Source organism: Cydia amplana, chromosome Z (genome assembly GCF_948474715.1).
Source record: "Cydia amplana chromosome Z, ilCydAmpl1.1, whole genome shotgun sequence".
NCBI lineage: Eukaryota > Metazoa > Arthropoda > Insecta > Lepidoptera > Tortricidae > Cydia > Cydia amplana.
Window position 1 is genome coordinate 35532570 of NC_086096.1, and position 19787 is coordinate 35552356.

The window sequence follows — 19787 nt, forward strand, 5'->3', positions numbered from 1 at the left end:
CAACAATATCAGCGGTCAGTTGTCAACAATCACGATAATTTAAGGTTAGTTTTATATTTTCTATATTTAATTGTGTTGCTTTGGATCGATGAGGATCGCATTTTTGTTATATCATTCATGTTACTATTATTTGACTATATCACTAAAAATATAACACCAGTAGCTCGATAATTCCATGAGTATTCGGCGTATGTGTTGGTAGTATTTTTAGCTTTTTGTAAATTAATCTATTTCTAATTACTTTAATTAGATAGTAGATAGTTTTAGCCAAAAATTAGAAATATAGGAAATAGTGATATTTTGAGTAAATTGGTAATTGTTGACTCCCACTTTGAGATAAAATCGAGGGGGGATAGATTAATTCATACTGTCGTAGCAGCTTAAACCAGTATACAAATTAATTCTCCAGCTTTGTTAGCTTTTTAATCACCTGAAGAGAGATGGGTGTGTCACTTTTTGGAATCAATCCTCATAATAAATGTTCGGGACACCATTGTCCCATGTACGGGAAAAACATTCAAACAAGTTAGGGTTTTACCAACTCCAGTTTAAACGATAAACTAGTTGGTTGGACTGTAAATGTAAGTCCACCAAACGCTTTGTTAAAACAAAACAACATTTACTATTTCACATTCAATATAATACAAAAACTCAAACAACACAAAAACGTTTACACAAGACTATAATTGCCGATAGAAAGCATAGACCTTCGCAGGTCTTGGACACAATCATAGTAGGAGCGGTACGGGGGCCGGAGTGTGATGTCATATAGCTTCAGGACCTCGATTAACTTCTTCATGGCTTCTCCGTAGTTGCCTTCTTCCATGGCGCCTTTGCCGAGGCGGTATAGCATGTCTGTGTCCTGTTGGAACAAAGATTGTTGTTAAAGGCTTTGATGAAAAGACTTGATGGTTGGCCATCTCAGCAATAATAAAGATTTTTATTGAGAGAGAATGAGAATTTATTAGGACATTGATTCATTGAAAGAATAAGCTGTTTTCTTCTTTATTCTTTAATATTAACTGAGGATAATAAATATCTAAACTAAAAAATATATGTGCTTACGAAACCACTAACGATATTATATAGGAAACGAAATTTTCTATTACCAAAATACCCAAAGTTTTGGAATCTTTCTGTGACTTGTTAATTGTTAATTGAAAAATTTCCACCTTTTTTGGATACTCAGTTTTGTTATATACCTCTAAACTAATCCTTCATTTTAATAAGTTAAAATATTAACAACATTTTTATTTTCAGAAAGTTAAACCACAATGGCGGATGATGAGGGTAAGAATTTTTTTTTTGTTTTTTTTTAGTTTAGTTTTTGCTATAGTTGAATATTTAGAAAAAAGAAAGCTAATGTTTTCAATGTTATTTGGACTTTACACACTTTAAAACCTAAAGAACTTTAACATAAGGACTATAACATGGTATTTTATCGAGTTACGAGATTAACATACACAGGAATATTTTATCCAAAGTTTATTTTTTTAAGTTACTAACTTTACCCACATGGCAGGCTGCGCCTAGTGTAGTAACCAAGTAGTAACCAGCATAACCTTAATTTTAAATGTTTTATGTACATTATTGTCAGCCTGTATTAAGACTGGATAATTTTGTTTCCCTCTGAGTACAATCTCTACATAGTTATAAAACAAAGTCGCTTCCCGCTGTCTGTCTGTATTCTTAGATCTTTAAAACTACGCAACGGATATTGATGCGGTTTTTTTAAATAGAGTGCTTCAAGAGGAAGGTTTATGTATAATTTGTTAACCCGTGCGAAGCCGGGGTGGGTCGCTAGTAGTCAATAAATAATTTTTGACTTTTTGACTTTGACAGTATTAAACTATTGACAAATATTGAAAACTTCCAGGAAATGAGGATGTTGCTGAGGAGCAACAGCCAGAGGCCTATGAGGACGACGCCCTCAGCCCCGTGCCTGTGCAGCCTCTAGACCCGCCCAAGTATGAAGTTAGACCCGGCCTTGGAGAGAAGTGAGTGTTAAGTGCACATAATAACCAAAGGTAGACCTTATTGTGTTTCCACTAAAGCCCCGTCTCCATATCGCGCGGCAAACCATCGAACATTGGCTCGCGCGGCAGCCGCGCGCAATGGATACCGGGCGCATCGAGTTGGCTCGCGCGGCAGCCCGGTATCCATTGCGCGCGGCTGCCGCGCGAGCCAATGTTCGATGGGTTGCCGCGCGATATGGAGACGGGGCTTAAGGTTCACAAATTGTCAGTTCACTCTGTGAATCATGGTTCAGTGATACACGTTGCTAGGCAATAGAGGCCTATGAAGACGACACCCTCAGCCCCGTGCCCGTGCAGCCTCTAGACCCGCCCAAGTGTGAAGTTAGACCCGGCCTCGGAGAGAAGTGAGTGTTAAGTGCACATAATGACCAAACATAGACCCTATGTGTTTCCAATAAGGTTTACAAATCACATATTTTATCAGCATCCACATTCACACACCCGAACTAGGTGGGTCATCGCAACAACTAGATGTGCCAATATAGACTTGTCCTCAACAAAATGTTGAAAGTCACTATGAGATTTATATCAACTGGGATACTGGGGAACCGTGATTACTGATTACCTGTTGTATTGTTTGGAGCTCCCGTTCATATCCCGGTCGATATAAGTCTAGTGAAACTAACCGTGAATCATTCAAAACTGTTATGTTGAAAGTCAACCCACAACAGTGTACAAATAAGCTAATACTTCGTCACTGGCTCAGTGACCCAAAGAGGAACTTGGCCTCTGACACAAGAGAGCACCACTCTGCCCCATCCTGTGCCACTTCACGCCAGTTGGGTATTCCGAGGGCGGACAAGTCTTTTTGGGCTTCGTCACTCCAATGGTATCTGGGATGCCCAGACGGACGTTTTCCGCACAGGTGCCCCACATACGCTAATAATCTTAATAATTTGACTCCAGGTTCCAAGCGGAGAATATACACGAGATTATAGTGACGTCCATGCAACAGCAATTGACGGGGCGTCAGTACCGCGCCGACCAGGCGCCGCACTGGGCGCAGATGATCGCCAACGGCGTGCGACAGCGGACCCAGGAGTTAGGCATGAAGAGGTACTTACTTACTTACTTACTTGGCTGGCGCTATGACCCAAAATGAGTCTTGGCCCCCAACACAAGAGCACGCCTCTTTGCTCGGTCCAGAGCGGTATCACGCCAGCTTTCGGAGATCTGCGTCCACTCTGTCCGGCATGAAGAGGTAGAACTATCTATTTTTTAAGGGTTCCGTACCCAAAGGGTAAAAACGGGACCCTATACTAAGAATCCACTGTCCGTCTGTCTATCCGTAATGTCTGTCACCAGGCTATATCTCATGAATCGTGATAGCTAGACGATTGTTCACAGATTATGTATTTCTGTTGCCGCTATAACAACAAATACTGTTTTATCTGTACTGCGTCTCATTGTTTCCAACTTCTGTCATGGTCTGTCTGTCATACTCCTTGCTAAGTTTGCTTCCTCGCCTCACTTCTCTCCTGTGGACGTTTATAAACCAGTTTAATGACTACTCATGTGCACACCAACTGTTGACTATTGTCTTTAGAAAAGCGATTTTTTCTTTCAACCTGTGTAATTATATATAATCCTTATAACTACAATGCAAAAAAATTGTTTTATAAAATAACTAATTTCCAATCTTTGCTCATATCAGGTACAAAATCCTAGTCCAAGCCGTGATCCTCGAAATGAAAGGCGCCGGCATCAAGATGGGCCAGCGCTGTCTCTGGGACCCCGAGACGGACGACTACGTGCACGGCCTTTATAAGGACGGCAGCATCATGTGCCACTGCACCGTCTACGGGATATACATGTACTGAGGCAAGCGGGACTACTGTTAGACACATTTGCATTGAGTATAGAGGATTTTATATATTAACCATAGATGGTAGAATCCTAATATATGTGGTATACGCGTGCGTCCGTGAGGGACAAGACATACGCAATGCGACACTATGATAGGTCGAATTTATTTGTTTCCCACCATAATCCAAACTAATTTATAATGGTGGGGAATACAGAAAAAAGGGAGACTGTGACAAGGACAAACAATAATAGCGCTTTCGCTGCTACTCCTACTGAAAGAAGTGAAAGATACATAAGACTATCCCGTTCAGTCATTTCCCCCCTCCCCTCATGCCTGATCCAGTTAAAAATGTTAAAATACTAGATTCATGATATTAACGCTTTATGTCATAAACACAAACATCACTCAAACGCCAAGGTACCGGGCGCAAGCGAGCTAATGTAAACCCTACTCGTAAGTGTTAAGGTTACTTTGACAGCGTCCGCCATAACACCTATAGTTGTCCTTTGCGCGGTGGGCATGACTAGTAACGACACCTTTAGTTCTTGGCGTTCAAAAGGTTAAAAATTATTATAAAAGTTATTAATATTGTGTCAAAAACATACATAATAAGAAATTGTTAGGTAAATCACATTTTAAGTTTTATCCCTATTCACTCGTGCAAATGTATCTGGCTGGTGTCTATCAGTGTTGAACAAGAACATTTTGATAATGTGAATCAATGTGATTGTGACTTTTATACGTTTTTTATCGCGTAGTGTGTTATTAGAATAATGTATTAAGTAAAGTGTCATTCAATAGAACTTGCGAACTATGTAAACAAAACTTACTAGTAATTTGACATTTAGTGTAAATTTTAGTATGGCGGTTTGTTTACATAGTTAGCAAGTTCTATTGAATGACACTTTATATACTTGGACATATACTGGTTGTTGTAAAATACAGCGTGGCATCGGAGATGCGATTCAAAAACTAAAAATTCAAAAATGAGGGTTTTTTAGGACTATGTTTTACCCATTATTAAGATGTACGCCAATTGTCAAGTTGGTGAAATGGGCGCCTGACTCTATATCTTATCGTGTTTCCGATGTCACCCTGTATACAGGGTGTCTCGTTTAAATCGGTCAGTATGGGAAAGTCCGAAACTATAAGACATACGAAGATCTGTTCTTAGGAACCATGTCATCGATTTTAATAAGAAGAAAAACTGCATTCCTACATTAAAAAAAAACCTGTACTCAAAATAATAAAAAGGCGGTGGTAATTTCAAACACTTGCTAAAATAAATTAAAGAATATGAAAACAATGCATTTTATTCATTTTAGACATCATGTTTCATAGTAAAATGTACTGCTTAAGACCTACACAATCGATATCCAAATAAAAATAGTTTTAGTTTTATTTTTCAAAATGTCCTGGCTCGATTCCCGAGCTGAGTACAGGTTTTAAAAAAAAAGCATGAATGCAGTTTTTCATGTTATTAAAATCGATGACATGGTTCCTAAGAACAGATCTTCGTATGTCTTATAGTTTCAGACTTTCCCAAACTGACCGATTTAACCCTTAAATGCATGATTTTTTCTTTTTGGCCGAAATTAATATATGTATCACATAATTGTTTGCCGTTTCTAGGAAAAATAGTAAAAAAAATTATATCATCGATTTTCACTGCGAAATCAGTGTTAAAAGTTGCATAGGCTAAATCATATTTTTGGAAATATATAGGTATTTGTAAAGGGTATAGGAAAAATCTTAACTGCCATCAGAAAGGTACACTATTTATGATGTTCCTATGATAAAGTTTGTAAATATAAAATAATTACAAACCCCGAAAAATCTGCCCAAAATCACATACTAAAAATCATCAACTTCCAGGTTTTTCCAAATTTTCCGACATTTCGTCTATAAACAAATGTAATTTTTATGAATTAAAATACTGCGTAAATTTATGTAATAATTCGGAAAATTTATTAGTTTTACTATTGAAATAATATACAAGAACAAATAGAATTTGTTTAATAATGCATAACATTTGATGTTTATGTTGTGTGTATAAATGCATCACTATGCATTTAAGGGTTAAATGAGACACCCTGTATATAATTTAGTATTCTGACACATAATTAATTAGTTATGACTATGTATAGATAGGTTGAATGCAACATACAACATTAGGTTATGAACTGTTTATTTTTATTGACATGTACTTTTGCTTATTTTTTTTAAAATGATTATTTGTCATAATATGACATTAATTGTTATTATGATAGTATTGACAGTTTAGGTGTATAGTAGGATTATGTTTTAATTCAGCAAGTACCTAAATATAGCTACTTTTAAAACACGAATAGATTTCGGATGTCACCCAAATTACCTAGATATCTAATATATAAATGTAGTATATACCTAGTTTATGAGTGCACGTGTGCGTGCGCTAAAATGTTGAAGCCGTGCACGCACACGTCACGCAAGCGGTGTGCCGTAGCCTATAAGGAATTGTATATTACAACGCGCACGTGCACTTCTATGCATACGCATCCGGTGTGCACAGGCCTTGATTATAGAAAAGTTGCAAAATCTAATAAAAATAATTGTGGTGCTGTGCGGCATGTGTTTGGTACAGTCGCCATCAGATATATCGGAGCGGCTAAGGCGCTCACAAATATCTGAACACGCCTCTATTGTCAGGGCGTTAAGATCGGTTTTCCTAGGATAGCGGTGCCGTCATATAGCGGCCGTCTACTAAATATACGGCTAAATATGGATGTCGTAGTATTTGTATATGACGGCACCGCTTTCGGAGGAAACCAAAGCTTTAGAGCGCGTGTTCAGATATTGTGAACACCTTGGCAGCTCCGATATATCTGATGGTGACTGTAACATGGTTTACAGACCTTTTGACAAACAGATTTACCGCGTTATGTACACTATTGTACACATTAAGTGCGGTCGAGTTCACAAATATCATTACAGGCTATAACGCTCCAAAATATATTTACACGACCTTATTGTCAGTGTCATAGATGTGTGTAAATTTTAAATAGACATACCCATCAGAAATAATTACATTACTTTTATGTAATGACATTACTATTGACATTGTAGTGATTGGAATGAAATTAAACATGAAAATTGGAATGGAACAAAGGAATGACAACATTATGAATGTAATACTTATTGATAATCTGGTCCAAATATGAGTAATGTCATGTTGCCAGTGTGTTTTCAACCGACAAAACTAAACCAGCGTGATACAATCTAACAATCCATGAAATGTTAAAACAATAAACTTTTAGATCTCATTTAGAGTTTTCAGAAATCGGCTGCTATTTAAAAGTACACTTTGTATAGGAGATTTAAAGGCTGAGTATTTTGCTGAATTAGGTCAATAAAATTATGCTTAATGTCATTTTATCTTTATTTTCTATTCTTCTTACCTGATCGAAGTAAAAGGTAGTATGTTGAAGTTTTTAATTTTTGGTACTAGTTTGTTTAAAAGCGTTCTTTTAGAAGGTAGTTGTGTAAATAAATAGAATCTAACATAATCGTATCTGTGTATCTGTGAGGCATCCAGCTTCTAAACAGATATATATTATTGAATAATTTTACGGTTTAGACTCACTTGTTTTGAGTCACTCGCGCGACATGTTTCGGAGAGATATATATTTATACATTTCGGGGATCTCGAAAACTGCTCTAACGATTTCGATGAAATTTGCTATATGGGTGCTATCGTGCTATCGATCTAGTTAGGTTTTATCTTTGAGGGTTTATACTTTTTATATGTTTTCTCTTCTTCCTCGCGTTATCTATAAAAATATTTGGTTCTACTAGAGTAAGAGTGTAGTGTAGATACTTGTTCTATTGGCATTATTGAAGATTAGTTGCGTAGAGTAGTTTGTTAGTGGAGCATAGGCAGAGATAATCACACTGGTCTTTTTCTTCTTCTAATGAATTCGGCATCCCCGATTTATACAAAAACGATACCAAATTTGGCCTAGTAACTAAAATGATATAGATATCAAGATAAAGTTGAGAGCCCCTCTAAAAATTTACATCAAAAATCTTGGTGGCTCCACTTCTTAAATCCATTCTTGGGTCCTAAGGACCAATCCTGCCAAAGGAAATCTTTTGTTTATGCGACGCCGTCGTTTAGGGCTTCCACTCTCGACTATTTAATCTCTATAAAAAAGGGAAAATATAGTTCTTTTTTAAATTTCTATAACATCTTTCGTTATTAAAGATCATTATTAAATGATCGTTATTAAATGTCATTATATAACGCAACATCATATCAATCCACATAGTAACTATTTTAGTTACCTAAGTCAAGCCGTCATAAGCTATAGCGCATGGAAGGACATAGGCCACAATAGTTTTTATAAATATTATAGTGTATTGTAGTATATTAAAATGCGTACAATACACGCTGTAGTTTTACGACTTTGATAACTTTTATGTCTAGGTAAATTGTTAGATAAAACTTAACATATGTAAGATATACTGACGTTATTGGGCCAGTTGATAATAATGTAGGGTCATTTTTTTTTCTTATAACTCCTGCGTTATTATTTGGATGTATTGTTCTACGCTTTATGAAAGTAATGTTAAATTATGACTGTTATACAGAGTGGTCCAAACCTTGACGTCCAAAAATTTTTTTTAGATTCCTCACGTCGTGGGCTATCAGAATATACCCCATGTATGTTAGCCGATTTTTCGTAGTTTTCGAGTTAAGATTTTTTAAACTTTTAACTTTTGTTATGAAATTCCGGGGTTCCCATACAGGGTGGCTAAAAAATAACTGCATTCCCGTTGCTAGGGAGGTTTTGGGATTATACTGAGCAAATTTTACTATGGGACCAACCCCGAAATCGCGAAAAAAAAAATTTGGCTTTCATACATTTTGGCTGTGGTCCATTTTCTATGGAAGGGTAAATTTTTTTTCGTGTGTGATGTAGTCACTCTACAAACCCGGAAAATTGTTATATTTATCATCTTTGTTTAACCAAAACATTGTCGTCTATCTGACGTACACTAATGCCTTATACAGGACCAAATTGTCCAGTCACCCGTCCCTGTTTATTCTACGAATTACATGCTCTTTGTAAATTGACGGAATTCGAACATAATTGTTGTTTCAGATTCATGAAAGAACGAAACAATTTTCGATTGAAATAATACACGCATATTGAACTGAAGTTGAAGTAGACTATTTACTTACATATTTACTTAGAGCAATGCAACTTCGACTTATTCTAACACAGCGTAGGCCATGTCAGGCTTGGCTCACTCCGCGATTTCGTCGCGTCGCTACACGTACCTACAAGTACATGCGGCCCACACCAATTTTGGTGTCTAGCCATAGCAGTTGCCGCGCACTGCTAGACTGCTACGGAACGTACGCCTTTTTGCGCTTGCGCCAACTAGCGGTCATATCTATCGTAAAAGGCGCGTTTTGTTAGAGAGTGAATCTTCTGTACCTAGTACTATTATTTATTCTGTGGCCATGTGGCAAGCAATGCTCAGTTTCTTAGCTAGATATAATAGAAAAGTGGATAATCGCACATCTAACAGTTAAGGTCGTTTGGTGGCTCTCTTGTTCGAAGTTCTACCTTTAATCACGGTTTCCTTATTTCATCTTTAGAATACTTCGGTCTTCATTTATGGGATCTGCTATCGCGCATGACATAACATGGTACAAGCGATATAGCCACCACACTTAAAAGTCACTTTTTGTTTCTCGTCAGGAAAAGACAAGTGCTATTTCAACCTGCAAGGTCCACTAGCCTGTTTCGACTTCGTCAGCCATCTTCGGGCGAACGAGCGCCGAACAAACTATGAGCCGAAGTGGTCGCCATGACCGAAATCGGCCGGAAGGATCACTGTAAGTACAGTCCATACTTGATGAACCTCTCAATACTTGCCTGTAAAGACTTGAGTCCCTTCATAATGTTAGTGTACTGCAGGCAGAGTCCGCATTGGATCATGAACTCCTTCGCGTCGTAGGGGACAGCGATCACGTTGGGGCACGGCCGGTCAGAGTCGCATCTGAAAAGGATTTGTATGTGTTATTAGATAGTTACCTCCCACTATCACTGTAGTACTTAATTACTTGGATAAGGAATCACCTCAAAGGTACGTGTCGCCACTAGTTTCTATTCCTAATTTTGATCCGGGTCCCCACTAAGAGACCCCCCATATTAGCGTCTCTCAGGCGTTGGCGTCCAGTCAACTCTATGGCTGCTACTCGACGCAACGTTGGCGCAACTCGTGCAACTACGCAGCGACGCCATTTTCCATAGCGCTGACTAGACGTTGACGCTCCAAAGGCGCTAGTGTGTGTGACTCTAAAAACTCCACTGTTGTAGAGTTGATATCCTATTTTTTTTTCTAAACACTACGATATGTGGGCTCTGATATCAGTTTTGTCATCAAATGGCCGATATGTTTGATAGGGGTCTCAATTATCAAGCCACCAGGCCACTAACGTACTAAACCATACACTCAGAATCAGAATCAGAATGCTTTATTTGTAAAACATAGGTATACATGGGTCTTAGGTTACATTTGAGCGCTATGTTTTGCCGGTTGGCATACAAATGTCAAAGAGAACTAAAATCTAATTTAGTCTTGCAAATGTTACCTTTATAAAATGAATTAATTACAGTTAAAATTATTATTAAGTACACTCACTTGAATCTCATATAGTTCTCCGTCATCTCCTCATAAAGTGGCCAGTTCTCCCGACAGGGCGTGCAAGTACAGTCGAACCAGTACTGCTCCTTCAGTTGCGCCTGTCGCTCCGCCTTGGGTACTGTCGTGAATATGGGCCCGTAGTTCTCCGCTACCTCTTCGCCTTTGGGTATGTTCTTCACGGCTCGGACTACGATGCGGTTGCCGCTGAAGTATCTGGTTAAATAAATATTGGATAAATTCACAACGTATCTACTCAAAAATATGGGAACCTCGCATGCCTGTTTGTGATATACAGACTAACGTGGCAAAACATACTTAAGTTATAAACTGAAATAGATATCATACACAAAAGAAAATGTGACCAAATCCACCGGTGGCCGAGGCGGGAATCGAACCCGCGACTTCAGCTTACGCGGCTAACGTCCTGACCACTAGACCGCCCTGCCACGCACTACGCCACTGCTCCGCTGTTGCTTTTTTTTACATAGTTATTAGAGTCGGTCGGACAAATCCGGCCCTATTTCTCTTTGTCCTTAGTACAACTCTGCTGTTGCTGCAGTACTGGCGGTACTTATAAAATCAAAATATTTCATAAAATAATTTGATATACTTATTCCCTAATTGGATACTTAAGTTCCCTTTTCGCTATTATGACTTTGGCGGATCCTGGATACATCAGATGCGCATATCTTTGTTTTTGCACTAATGATACATGTTTTAGTATGCAAACGACTGTTTTGTATTTAATTAATACCTTAGCACTCACCTCACGACACCAGGATCGCATGAATGATTGAACAGCGCGAGAGTGGGAAACACGGCGCCAGCAATAAACACGGATTTCCCACAATGTTTTATAACGTTCTGCCCCACTTTAGGTTTAGGGCATTGAAGCTCGAAGACCTCGTGAGCGTTGAACTGTAGGACTTGAAGATTTTTCAGAATTAAACCGCCGATCAGCGCGATATCCTCCTTGTAAATCTCATTCACACCCATGGTTTTCACATCGTTGGATTCTACAGGAGTTTTTCTTGGTTCACCATCGAAGTAGCCGCTGATCTCAAGCAGTTTCACCAGGAAAGCTGTCATTTGTGTCCTGTGCAAGAAATCCTGCTTAGTTCTCTTGTCTTCGTGAGATATCAGATGATATATATTTCTGTAGTCATCTGTCTGGTATGGGCCGGTTGGTTTGATGTTTAAGTCTTTTAGGTTTTTGAAGTATTCCTTTCTGTTTTGGGTGATCATCCTCAGGGCGATGTGGCAGGTGATGGAACAGCCTGACTGCCAGAGTAGAGGGAGGATGTGGCATTCGTAGGAGTGGTAGGATTTCTGCGCGGCCTCCAAGCAGTTGTCGCTGCAGAAGATGACGTTGGGGCAGTTTGGACACGCCAGAGGGATTGGGCATCTGAAAGAGCGAATATATATATACATGTCATTGATGCAGATGTCTTTATTTCATAGAATTAACAAGACAATTAAAATTTGATAGATCGAGGATATCGATCGATCTGTTGGTAAAAACCTAAACAGTTTGTCTCAAGGTGCCTACTTTTATACTAGCTTTGCACCTATACTTTTACATTGTCATATGTACCTATATTATTATTGTTATTAAATTAATTAATTGCACCGTCCGGTCGGCGTCCCTGAGATTAAAGACAAGCTTAGAGAAGGTATACAAATAGTAGAATAAAAGCGATATAGTCTTGTAAATAACCTACAAGTGTCATGAGTTCGTAATAAGTTTTAATAAATTTTGTAATAAATTTTAGTACTCACTTTGTAAAGCAATGCTGACAATGCGTCTTCGAAAACTCACTCAACAACACGCCACTGTGCGATCTCTCTATCAACAAAACCTCTCCCGCACCAATATCCCTAGTAGCAGTGGCGTATCTCCCTTGGCTCTCACTATAGTTAATCTCTATAGCTTCTGAAGCCGCGGGGTAGGTCGGGTTGTGCTTTCCTGGTAGTTTTGGTTTAGGTGGGTATTTTTTGACGGGTGCTGGGTCTTTCGGGTTGCCGGCGAGCACCATGCCCTTGTTGAGTAGTTCGATCATGAGTTTGGAGTCGGCAAGCATCTTCTGTCTTTTGTCGCTGGCTAGTTTTGAGGCGCGGTCGAGGGCTTTAATTGTTTCTCTGAAACAAATAAATATTTGTCAAAGATCTCAAACAGGTCAACCTAACCCCAAACTAAGCAATGCTTATACAGTCTCCATCGTATATATCGGAGCGGCCAAGGTGCTTATAAATATCGATTGTAAAGGCGTTAGAGTGCTTGTTCAGATATTGTGAACACCTCGACCGCTCCGATATATCTGATGGCGACTGTACCAATAATGTGGGCAAATGACGCTCAAAAGATAAATCAACATTAAAAGTTTCGCCCCGTAAAACTTTTTCCCGCATTAATATACCAAATTACGACTCAGGTCTAAGGGCCACCCCACATCTAGCGTCTTTCAAGCGTCGGCGTCTCGTCGGCGTCTACAACTCTATGGCCCTGCTCGACGCAACGTCGACGCAACGTCGACGCAACTGCGCAGCGACGTCATTTTCCATAGCGCTGACCGACGCCGACGCCCGAAAGACGCCAGATGTGGGGTGGTCCTAAATATGCGATCTGGGGCTTTACGAATTACCGCCCGTGGTTTGTCTAAAGTTTTACGTCTTGCCTTGGCCAGGAAGTGAGATTTTCTCCTCGCGTAACGGGCCCACTTACGGGCCTAGGGTGACGTGAAGCACATTGTGTAAGTTACACAATGTATTTATCTAAACTGCGACCAAATTTCAGGAATATTGGATACTTAATTAAAACATACTTAAACGCGCTAACAGCCTCCTGGTTCCTCTGCAGCACGAGCAGACACCTGGCCTTCCGCTCCTGCACCTTGTACTTGAGGTGCTCCGGGTACCCCAGCGCCAGGCAGCGCCGGATGTCGCTCAGGGCCTCTTCGTACAGGCCCATGTGGTTGAGCGTCGCTGAGCGATTGGCGAGAAGTATCGAGAGCTCTTCACCTGAAAGGTCAGATGGGTATAATTACAATCTAAAATTAAAAACGAAAGTTAAAACTAAACTACCTAATCTAAATTAAAAAAACATCTAAAAAAGGCCCCTGCGGCATTGTGCCAAAGATACTGGCATTCCCTCGCTGAATGGCAATACTTAATGCGTTGCGAGAGAAAGCTACCAGCTCCCTGGTCACCAATTGTATCGACGAGTTTTTTACATAGTTCTTATTTGGGTATTAGTTCTTATTTTTACACCCAAATTAGCTTCTGCCCGCGACTCTCATTAGTACCTACATCTATATTGGATAGTTGGCAGGGGATGATTTCTGTGATAAAAGCTATGTAATATTCTTTCCCTGACTCCAATTTCATCTAAATCATGATTCAGATGTTGAAACCAAGGGATCTATCTTCATGTGGGGATATTGTGAGTGTTGCGTGTCGTGCCGTGGACAATGAACATTAAACAAAAATATATCAATGTATTTGTCTACCCCGAACATTTACATAAACTAATCTGTCGAGTAGTTTAGTGCTGTTTACCAATATTTCAATTGACATTTTGCTGGGACGTCAGTGCAACCTGGCTGAAACGTCGGAAAAAAGGTAAAATAATGAAATTTAATCGCGTTAGACCCGTAAGGTAAACGTACTGGTCCTCGACGCGGTCCCAGTACTTACATGTCATCTTAAACTTAAGAGGCCGGTATCGATTTTAGTCGCAAAAATGTAAAATTGATAGATTTAGTCGATGAAATTGTGCACCTTTTGTTACTTAATAGAAATAACAAGTACTGGTATCTATTGGTATCTATTCATATATTGTGAAATAAATAAATCTAATCTAATCTAATCTATTAGCACGTCTTCTTATCTTGCATTTGTACAGATCATTTTTTTGAAAGCTGACTCACTAAATTAGTAATGATTTTTTTTCTGATAGATGTTTAGGTAAGCGCGCGTAAAGCACTGATTTAGTCGATCTTATTTGTAAATTTCGTAAAGTTTGGACTACTAAAAATGGTAATTTTGTATTACACATATCCTGTACTCCAACTTGCATAGACTAACTACATTTTTGTTATATGATATTGAACAAAAGTAAATGAAAGTTAGACGAAATCAATTTTCACCAGAAATTACTTCAAAACAAGTGAACATTTTTCGTGAAAATCGACTTAATTTCAACGTAATTTTGATACTTAAACATCTACAACATTTCCTGAAACTGTTCTTATACATCATTTTTTATAATTTATAACTATAATTTTTTGATGAATTTTTAAAAACTGCCCCTTCTCGTCATATATTGCCGGTGACGCACGCTCGGGACCTTATTATTAAAAGGCAAGATGAGAAGATGTGTTAATAGAAACCAATACTTGTTATTTAGATATTACGTAACAAAAGGAGTACAATTTCAACGACTAAATCTATCAATTTTACATTTTGGCTCTAAAATCGTTAACGGAGCCTTAAGTTATTGTCAATAGAGGTGACAGCAGGGTGTCATCTATTGGGCATTAGCATGTCGAGCACTCGTACATGTTTTACCTTATATGACATTAATTATGTGTACAAAACGTGAGAGTTTAAAGTGTTAGCTTCTTAACGGCTACCGGAGTTCCAAGTCATATCCGTAATTCACCAGTAACGATGAGTCACATCATACCTACTAAATTATTTTTTGTAGCAAACGATAGCTCAAAATGAAAAGTGAAAAAATTCAATAAACAATTAATTTAGTAGTCCTTTTAGCGGTCAAATAGTTAAAACCCCTACAATGTTTTTAACCTTTTCGACGCCGTGTCAAACACAAAAGCTGTCACTCAGACGCCACGTCATTGAAATGTCAAAACCGAAGTTGAACTTTATGTATTATGCACGTAGGTCGATGTTGCTCAGTGGTCTGTGACCGATCTTTGGCGTTGAATCTACGGTGCGGATATATCGGTCATTAGCGTACAAAAGGTTAAAGCAACATTCAATCACGTTATTACGTACTCGTACATACAATTAAAGTACAGTACCTATTGATCGCAATTATCAAAGGAATGGGCGCCTATGTGTTTCCAATACAAACGGGATTCCATTAAAACTGATACATTATGTGCAACGCGCATTTTTCTTGCCATTGTAAAATTCCATATGATTTGTTTGTTTGATTTATCACGATCAATGTTATGAATCATCAAATAAAGACCGGAGAGTAGCGAATAATAATAAATACAACTTCTTTCGAAAGTTCTTATTTATCGGTGGATTACAAATACCTAGGTACATACATAGTTATTTCTACGAAAATGTAGAAGTTTTTGTATCTATAAATTAGAACATAATTACTTATAATGTGGAATACTTATCACACTACCTATTCATTTGTTTACATTTTTGCAAGAGAATCGACAATGTAAAGTTCGCAATGCTCTCAAAGCATGTAGGTGACTCAATAGATAAACAATAACTTGACATGTGCGTTGAGAATGTAATTACTCAAATACAACATAAGGTTAATTATACAACAGCAGTAGACGAGGAAATATCGAGTAGGTATATCTACATAATAATATGCATTGACGGGAATACTGGGATTCATACCTACTAAACACATAAGTGTTTAGTAGGTAGGTATGAATCCCAGTATTCCCCGTTTTTTCGTCAAGTGTAAGAAATGTTGACCGTTCGAGTGTCATAAGTCTTGTACAAAAATGTAACGCACACGTCAACTTGAACACATGAAATGAAGCTACTTTGACAACACACGATACGCAACACAAAGCGTTCACGGGCACAGCACCCATTTAACCTTTTGGACGCCAATGACCGATATATATGCACCGCAGGTCCAACGCCAAAGACGTATTAATCGGTCATAGACCACAGAGCAACATAGACCTAGGTGCATATGCATAAAGTTCAATTTCAGTTTTGACAATTTTATTCGGAGACGTGGCGTCTGAGTGACAGCGTTTGTGCTTGACACGGCGTCGAAAAGGTTAAGGGGACATTGCATTCAAAGGGTTAGATACAACACAAGGGTGATATAATATTGGCCAGTACTTTATTTTCTGGGCAAATCCATGCTTACTTTCTTGTTTCGGCATAAAAATCATGCTATCCGTGTACAACTGCATGGCACGAGCCCAATCTCCTTTCTGCACCGCCGCATTTCCCCCGTCCTTCAACTCTTTTGCCTTTGCGATGTCTTTCCTCGGCATTTCCTGACATTTTACCTCCAACTCATAATTCTTTATCAAAGGAAGACTGCACAAATAGGAGACACGCTTCGCATCAGTTTCTAAATTGGCGAAGTTATTTCTCGCGACGTCGTCTATCTTATCGTTTATTGTGTCGTGAAACTTTTTGAAGAAACCAACCGTATTTGTGGACATTTTAAAAACTTGCACTGTTTGCTCGTCGACTATACACGTTGGGTAGAAAGTGATTACTGAATTTATAGGTTAGTCGACGTAGTACAGAGCCGGCGCGAGCGTGCATCTATTTTTAACTGAGACCGATCTTTCAGTAGGTCTGTGCTCGATCTATATAGATGATAGGTGAAATGAAACTTCAATATCATTCTAGAAAGCTCATCGATGACAAGTAATCTATTAAAATTGTCTTTTCAGCGTTCCAAATGTACCACAGCAGTGTTTTCAGTGTTTACTAGTACAAATGCAGCTCGACTGAACGTTGTACTAATAAATATTTGTGTTGCGATCTAAATTAAACTATACCAATCAACGGAAAATATAATTCAAATGGACAAAAAATTCAATGTGTTCTTTTCGGTCTAACGATTATCCTAATAACCAATTTAGACGCAGCGTCGAACAGCAACGCAGTTCGGCGTGTTAGGGATCTACGGTTATCACACACGGTTGCAATTGCTTTTACAAAGTCAACGATCTTTTTAAGACCTTCGAGGCGAAATTTCTGGAATGATATCTGTTCTAAAAAATGGATGAATCGAGCCAAAATCCCAGCCATTGTCGGGAGGTACGATTATTTTTTTGCGTCGACGGCCGCCGGGGTCACTGCAAAAACATGTCTATTTTGAGAACTGCAAAGTTAATATTAGTCGGTATTCGGTATTTATTTACGTTTTGATCGTTTTTTGATGATGATAAATCTGTTTCGTAAATTGGAAGCTTTAGAAATGTTGTTTTATTGATTTTTGTTTTGTTTATTATAAGTCGTAAACAACAAACAATTAAATATGAGACATCTTTCGACTAATGTATAGGAAATGGTCATGCGTTATAGTCGATATACCTATCAGCTGTTTGTGACTTAGCTAACACTGTCTTATCCACATCGACCTTGCTAGTAAAAGAGTTATAGTTATACTAGTACCTACAGCCAACTTCAAACTCCCCCTAATACAATGTACTCATATCTCAGGTCTGGAATTAATTGGTAAACACAGTCTAGTAGGAATTATTATGTGCCACTACGTATCTTGTCACAATGAAAATACCTGTATAATTACTTATAATGAATAATTATTAAAACCAGCCAGCCTATTATGGATAGCTTTATCCATCTTTATCCACGTGATAAAATAACTGTCACTGTTTAACACCGTGGGAAAGAAAGTGACGGACACCGTTTTATCACGCTGTCACGTAGACAAGAACGACCATCATATCCGTACAGAAAGAAGATTCCTTAACCGGACTTTAGACGCGTATTCGTATCTAATACTGATGCTGACTATACAGTCGCCATAAGATATATCGTAGCGGCCAAGGTGCTCACAAATATATGAACACTCCTCTATTGTCCGCGTCCGTGTTCAGACATTTTAAGCACCTTCGGCCGCTCCGCGGCGACTGTACTGGGATGCGAAGGGACCAACCACGATGAGCTAATTATTATAACAATTTCCTGTTTAGTCGTAATGTATTATTGTAATATAACAATAAACGGTCACGCTGGCCGATTACGCCAGTACCTAATAATGTAATTGTTGCACATGGCCGAGAAAAATTACTATAAGGTTAAAATGCAATTAATTTCTCAGTACACCATTATTCATGTGCAGCCTCCATAAAGCTCTTTAAAACGGCATAAAAGTCGCGTGTATTCTTATTAAATACGTCATTTAGCATATTTTATCTACGGAGAACAATAAGTGAGGTAGATTTCCGTGTTTCTGCGTACTGCAGTGTTCACGGAAGACATCTTATTATGAGATTATGACTGATGGTTCGCATTTTTATCTTGAATCATGGAATGTTTATTTATTTAAACTCGTAAGGCCCAATGTGCATAACAATGTACCTACACTCCATTTCAATATCATTAGAGCCATTTATAAACCAGATAAAAAAGCTTGCTTTGACATTGCTTTCTCAAACGAAATCATCCCAATCTGAAATGTATGGAATCTAATACATTGTACGACTCTTCTGTTTCTGCACAGACTCTACTACTATACAATAAATTTAAAATTAATTAAGTTTTTGGAAAAATAAATATTTTTGGTACCTATGTACAGAACAACTTCTGCTGCTGAGTGTACATAAGCGAAAATTACGATTAAATTCAAAACATGTATTTAATGAAATAATTAGTACGTAGCGAGCGCTTCTTTTTGAATGAAACGTGGAATTAAGCTTTATCCATTGTTCTAATATTAGATTAGAGTACGTGCAGCGTGTACGATCAAGAAATGTACTAATTTCAGTACCATTTTGTACCTCGTCACCGTGACCATGTGAATAAAATGCAACTTTGCTGTCAGTTTTTGAACAATCAAGAGAGCTTTTGGGCCCGATTTGGATTTTGAAATAGACATCTGTTAGATATCTTTTAGACATCGCCAAGATACGATAACGATATATGTTTAAGATCTAACCTGTCAAATTTGACATTTGCGCGATTCTGGAGATACTCTTGAACGATTTCCACAAAATATGGCTTAGAGATCCAATTCACATCTAATAGATATCTAACTCTATCTAACGTAAAAGTGACATTGGTTGCTCGAATTGCGCTGCAAAAGAGAACTAGTTGAAATCTAAACTATAACGTATCTAGAATGGATCCCTAGTACGTGTCGTCTCTTGTGAATATCTTGAAGTTCGAATGCGGCAGTTTACCAGTTGGTGTGGTGAAATAGTATTACATAGGTACCTAGGGAGGTGAATTCGTGAATGCTCCAGATCGCAGGTGTTTGTGGCCCGAACCGAAGGTGAGGGTCATAGATATGCGATCTGGGGCTTTAC

At 38.4% G+C, this 19787-nt stretch overlaps 2 protein-coding genes across 2 annotated transcripts; one reads left to right on the top strand and one right to left on the bottom strand.

Annotated features, from left to right (window-relative positions):
* LOC134661861 (dynein light chain Tctex-type protein 2B-like) lies at positions 1 to 3884 on the top strand. Its single transcript, XM_063518073.1, has 5 exons — positions 1 to 44; positions 1261 to 1290; positions 1877 to 1997; positions 2943 to 3092; positions 3691 to 3884. Exons 2-5 carry the CDS (start codon positions 1275 to 1277, stop codon positions 3854 to 3856), a joined length of 453 nt encoding a protein of 150 aa, XP_063374143.1. The 5' UTR covers positions 1 to 44; positions 1261 to 1274; the 3' UTR covers positions 3857 to 3884.
* On the bottom strand, positions 647 to 17232 carry LOC134661860 (SET and MYND domain-containing protein 4). The gene is made up of 7 exons (XM_063518072.1): positions 16643 to 17232; positions 13365 to 13560; positions 12322 to 12681; positions 11309 to 11947; positions 10540 to 10755; positions 9771 to 9894; positions 647 to 862 (listed from the first exon to the last, which is right to left on the bottom strand). Exons 1-7 carry the CDS (start codon positions 16944 to 16946, stop codon positions 671 to 673), a joined length of 2031 nt encoding a protein of 676 aa, XP_063374142.1. The 5' UTR covers positions 16947 to 17232; the 3' UTR covers positions 647 to 670.
* Positions 17233 to 19787: the final 2555 nt, after the last annotated feature.